This window comes from Solanum pennellii, chromosome 2, assembly GCF_001406875.1.
Source record: "Solanum pennellii chromosome 2, SPENNV200".
Taxonomy (NCBI): domain Eukaryota; kingdom Viridiplantae; phylum Streptophyta; class Magnoliopsida; order Solanales; family Solanaceae; genus Solanum; species Solanum pennellii.
In genome coordinates, this window is record NC_028638.1 from 37,729,505 (window position 1) to 37,735,740 (window position 6,236).

Consider the following 6,236-nt stretch of genomic DNA (forward strand, 5'->3'; position numbering starts at 1 on the left):
CGTCGCCAAGTTCAGAGAGTCGATTTCAGTACCCAAATTTCAGAAGTCTAAGTATTCTGGAACGAGACACCTGCGACGGTCCGTCGTGCCCATGACGGTCCGTCGTGGGTTCCGTCGACTCACACAGTTTTTCCAGAAATAAAATCTGCTGCTCAAAACGACTAAACAGGTCGTTACAAACTCAACACAAAATATTACTCCACTTAGTTATACAGTAAAACCTCACTAATTAATACTCGTAAATTAATAATTCCTCTAATATAATATTTTTCTTCGGTTCTAACTTGGGGCAATGAAAAAAATCACTCATTTTTGTAAGATGATATATTTTTCGAAGACCCCTATATAAGTGTATGGTCACATTAATATCATAAATTAATTTCATTAAAAGTACAAATATATCTAACAATTTAGTGAAATATAATTATATTTTGTCATTTTTTTAGTTAAAATTTAAATTTAGTAGAAGTTCATCTCTAGTTTTTCTTATTGTATCAAAAAGTTATAATATTGTCTTTTCGAACTGCATGATGAGCTCAAAATGCAATAGGTACTTCCTTACAGATAACTCATTTTAAAGATATTGTATCATCTTTAACTTTATAATAAATTTATTTTTTATGTGAATTCAATAAATATGATACATAAATATATAAATACAATAACTTTTATTTAATCAAAATTAACCTTCATTAAATCTCAAAATACTCTTTAAATTAATAAATATAAATTTATCAATCAAAAAATAACTCTATAAAAAGAAACATATTTCATGATTTGACCTATATTAATTTAGTGAAGTTTTACAATATTTTCTTTCTTCTTTTTCCCGCAACAATATTTATGTATTAATATACACCCTAAACAAAATATTACTATGTGTTTATTTGTAGATAATGTAACAGTTATATATAAAAGGGTATAATACATAAATATTTTCTCTGTCCATATTTACTTGTCTATATTTTCTCTTTTAAATGTCTCTGTTTACATATTTATTTTGACAAATCAAGAAAGGACAATTTTTTTCTATTATACCCTCATTTAAAACTTCTTGAAAATTTCATACTTTTTGAAACCATATTTAATAAGGGTAAGATTGTAACTTCACTATGTTAATTATTGTTAGCTTAATATGTGTGTCTTTTATAAAGTAGACAACTAAATAGGGACAGAGGGAGTATTAATATGTCCTTTAAGTTGGCCTCACTTCACATTTATATCCTTCAACTTTTAATGTGCATAAGTAGACACATAAACTTGTGTATAATTGAATAAATAAACACACACGTCCTATGCAACATTCTACGCGACAATTTGCGTCTTACGTGTATTATGTCCCATATATGACTCATGTGTCTACTTGTTCGACTTTATACCAAGTTACACGTTCAAATTTGAAGTGCATAAATATAAAATGCAGTTAAGTTAAATAACGCATTTATGTAGTATGTGTATATGTGTAAGTATAGAATAGAGTATAACATGTGATTATATACACTTTCACATTATCATACAAAATTAAGAAATACACAAAAATTGAGTTACACACAAACTTTCAGCATCGAGAATTCATCCAAAATGAGTTAAATTTTCATTAAATAGCTTCAAAATTCTGAATAATTTCGAAATGATATCCTTAACAAACCTCAATCTTTAAATTGTAAAAAATTTCAACAAATCACAAAATTCAATGAAAATTTAATTTTTAATCTTTTAAAAAGCCTCAATAGAATTTTTATTTTTTCACTGGAGCATAAGAATTATTTATGAGTGCATGTCACAGTTTGATAAGATTTTCACATGCTTGATCTTTTACAAAAAGTGGTGATTTGCATGAACTTTTGAGGAGGGTAATTGTGGTTCAACTGAATAACAATTTTAAAAATATGGATTAAAGTAAATAAATATTTTTTTTTCTCAAATATCATACCGTGTAAAAATTCCTTTTATAAGTCCCAAGGGAGTCGTATCCATTCATCGACATCCTTAATTATATATTGTGTAATATATGTGATATACATAAAATATACAATAGTCATAATGAGAATTCATGTAATCGACTCAAATCATTAAGACGACGAAACTAAATATTAATGCTACGTACATATACACTAAATATTACTCAAAAGCAAAGTTATATATATTTCATATCTCGCTAGTCATTTTACTAACATTAATATTACACACTAATAATAATACAAAGGATAAAATAATGTACAAACATAAAATATTACTACTAGCTAGTGATTAGGTCACATATGATATGGCATATTGTACAAGTTATTAACCCATTCCAATTCTTCATGATCAGGCCCATAAAAACTATTATCAAACCCAAAATCTCCAAGAAATGGAGGATCCATGGCTGCTTCCATTGAGAGTGATGAAGTTGTAGGGCTATTGATCGAAACGCCGTCGGATCGCTCCGTCAACAGCCGTTGTATCTCCTTCTCCGCTTCACACATTTGTTCCTTTAGCTTCAATACCTGTACCAAAAGATCGTCTCGTTTAGTATTTAACATATATACTGTGACGATCGATCGCTATAAAAGATTGAAAGTGTATTTTGATCTAACTGAACATATAATTTAAGAAAATAACGAATTTTTTTTAACAAGGATGAATATTTAGTTAAAATATTTGCGTCCGCTAAATTAAACTTTTTAAAAATTATTTCTCTATCACAAAAAGTACATTATTCGATTAGATTGGATTTCAAAATATGGCACGTCCACGTGTGTAGAAAGAGCATATTGGCATGTGCTAATCTTAAAGAATGGTGTACGGATGATCAAATTAGTGAGATCGTAAAATAAATATTAAACACTAAAAAGAAAAAAAAAATTATATTTTTGAACGTTATAATTTATTTGATTTTGTTTAATATTTATCGATTTTTAAGTAATATATTAAACTGTTAAAATTAAATTTTAATTTTAAAGGTGATGTTCTTTTCTTAATCAAAATTAATTTTTTATCTTCTAATTTCACCGTTTCTAATATAACATAAAGTCAAAATTAAATTAATATTTTAAATTTTGGGTTCAATCAAATAATACCATATTTAAAATAGAATAGATGGAATATACTTTTAGGACCACATAAACGTTTGTTATTAATCTTTTGTACTTGGTTTTCGATTTTTGTTAAAATATGAATAATTATCTTTTGAGTAATATGACTTTTTTATTTTGTCTATATATAGCTATTAAACTCGAAATAGAAAGAGAAAGAGAGAGAAATATTCACGGACCTCATTTTCAAGACGACATTTGTCAACAATGTTAGTTTCATGTTCATTCTTCAACTTAGAGTATTCTTCCTCTAGTTTCTTGCTCTTCCATCGAGCCCTTCTATTCTGGAACCACACAGCTACTTGCCTCGGGTCTAGTCCTAGCTCCGAGGCAAGTCTGTCTTTCCTCTCAGACTCCAATTTGTGTTCGTGTTCAAAACTTTGTTCAAGCAAATTCACTTGTTCGTCACTTAATTTCCTCTTCCTCATCATCATCATCATCATCGCCCCGTTTACATCATCTACTTTATTCTTCTTTCTTCTCCTCCTCGCTTTCCCCTCTCCTGTAATTTATATACATTGACACTGTAAAAAAAATCCCTTCAACTACATATTAGTTAACCTGTTGTATACAACTAATAATTTCACTTTTAACTATCGTTTCATCTATAGTTACCTTTTAGGTGATATTGTCAAGAATATAAAAATTAATTAAAATCAAGTCATGACAATATTTTTGTGAGTTATAAGTAATTTGTACTGACGATACTATCAGAACATCTAAATTGTATTTTCATATAACTATTCGTTACAAAAGGGAATTAATAACTTGAAAAATAAGACAGATTATCTGATATAGTGTCTATAAAGTTAAATCCTAAAGAGAAAGTAGTTATGGTACTAACCTTGTTGAGTGTAGATACCAGAATAGTACTGAGAAATGTGTAACATTTGATCATCATTATTCATGTTACTTTTTTGCTTTATGTTGAAGAATTGGAAGTGGATAAATGTGTGAGAGAGAGTACAATGGTGAGGACTTTTATTATAGTTATTATAAAAGCTAGTTGTGGAGTGATGAAGAGAATAAGGTGTTTGATGTCTAATTAAGACTTTGGAATTGTATAGACCTCATGTGACATTATTTATAAAGGTACCCTCTCTCAAATAAACCTCACTTCTTCTAACAAATATCCATATTGCCATCTCTCCAATGGTTTCAAGTGTATCTCAGGTGTTAAATGGTCGGATTGAATTAAATTTAATCGAGTTAAAATAAGTTGAGTTAATGAATAAATAAATTACTGATCATTTGCTCAAAACTTACATGAAATTACAAGTTTTGCTCTTTTAATGAATTGGTCGTTAATTTCTTTTCTCTCAAATGGACTTATCTTTAAAAAAAATTCCTCTACTAATTGAACTTATTATTCCAATAAAACTTAAAGGTGCACTAATGCACATTAATAAAGAATGTTGAAGTTTGTATAGATATCAAAGATTCAATATTGCTACATAATTTAGTGATATTTATAAAAAATATTAATTGCTTCTACAAATATTTATTTAATGATAATTAAATTATTATTACTAAAGATCATTTTTGATATAGTACTACTGTATGCGCCCTAGTGGGCATAAGTGTTATAGAAACGGAAGTAATATTTGGGCATAACTTGTGGGATGTTATCATATTAAAATATAAATTTATATCTCACGAAAAAATTATTTTTTAAACAAAAATTAAAAACCAACACAAAATAGGGGAAGAAGTGCAAATGACTCAAAAGTTACTTGGATTGAAATAGGCTAAAAACGGGTCATCACATATAACTGATTTCTTAACCAAATTAAGCCATTATATAGAACAATTTATCAAAATAATACATTTTTTCAAAATTTTATAAAACTAGTATAAACGTATTTCACATTAACGTTTTAGGGTGTATTTCAATTTTTAAAAACTAACAGCGTTAGGTTGATATACGTTACTGTGAGTAACGTTTTAAGAGTAAGACGTTACTCACAGTAACGTTTTAGGAGTAAAACATTACTGTGAGTAACGTATATCAATCTAACGCCGTCAACTTTTAAAAAATAAAATATACCCTAAAACGTTACGGTGAAATACGTTTATACTAATTTTGTAAAATTTTTAAAAAAACATATTATTTTGATGAATTACTTTATATAATGGCTTAGTTCGTGAATAATCTAAAGTAGGTATCAATTCAATTTTTTTAAATTAAGAATCAATAATCTATCCAGACTTAAATGAATTGGACGAATTATATACTCAGTTTTCTTTTTTATTAGTAACTAATAGTCAATTCAAATTTAAATAAACTGAACCAATAATATTTTTATAGACTAATTTTATAACATCTATATATCCTACTTATCCAAACACCAACGATGAGATAAAATTTGTTAAATTGGGGAATTTGATATGAGAACTTTCAAGGATTAATGACTTTTTTGGCTGATTTGGTGAAACGTTCGGACGTGGAGGTAATGTATCGATGATTTATTTAAATTCAGTATTTTTAATATGAAATATAATTTCCATACGAAAATTATAAAAATTATAAAAAGAAATAGATACGATCTTTAATTTAATATAATATCAAAGTATCATGAATTTAAATGTTAGACTCATAAAATTTAAATATGTGACTTGTTAATTTATAGTTGCAAGATTTTGCTAGCTTTGGCTTTAATTAATGTTAGTTATGTATAGAGGTTTAATTCTTATCTTGTTTTGCTTGAATTAACATACCCAAAGTGTAAATTAAAAATTAAAAGATATTTATTTAGAGTCTTTCTTTAAAACGGATATTTTCTTAGCGTCATATATAATATTTTATTGAAATAATGTTTGAGATGAATTCATGACAATAAATACATATATATATATATATATAGTGATAACGTGATATATGATCTGATAAAAATAATACTCCATTTAGAATAATAAGTTAAGTTTTAGTACTAATCAATCATGTAAACAATCTTTAAACAGACAATTATTAGCTAGGGAACCGTTAAAATGTCAATGAGAGGATAAGAATCAAGTGATTATGAAAACTAGGATAAATAAATATTAGCCACAATAAGATATATAGGGACGATAATAAATATGTATATTTCTAATCAATATTTCATATAAATATCGTTAATTATTTTAGTGACGATAAATATTACTGTTAAAAAAAAATTA

General features: G+C 26.8%; 1 protein-coding gene across 1 annotated transcript; it reads right to left on the reverse strand.

The window, feature by feature from the left end:
• Positions 1–2,112: 2,112 nt before the first annotated feature.
• On the reverse strand, positions 2,113–4,126 carry LOC107010505 (homeobox-leucine zipper protein ATHB-40-like). The gene is made up of 3 exons (XM_015209790.1): positions 3,922–4,126; positions 3,257–3,579; positions 2,113–2,489 (listed from the first exon to the last, which is right to left on the reverse strand). Exons 1-3 carry the CDS (start codon positions 3,983–3,985, stop codon positions 2,256–2,258), a joined length of 621 nt encoding a protein of 206 aa, XP_015065276.1. The 5' UTR covers positions 3,986–4,126; the 3' UTR covers positions 2,113–2,255.
• Positions 4,127–6,236: the final 2,110 nt, after the last annotated feature.

Coding starts and splice junctions, on each gene's coding strand:
- LOC107010505 (XM_015209790.1), bottom strand. CDS start 3,985: ATGAATAATGATGATCAAATGTTACACATTTCTCAGTACTATTCTGGT. Junction 3,580..3,921: donor TGGTATCTACACTCAACAAG/GTTAGTACCATA, acceptor TATAAATTACAG/GAGAGGGGAAAGCGAGGAGG. Junction 2,490..3,256: donor AATGTCGTCTTGAAAATGAG/GTCCGTGAATAT, acceptor CTTTTGGTACAG/GTATTGAAGCTAAAGGAACA.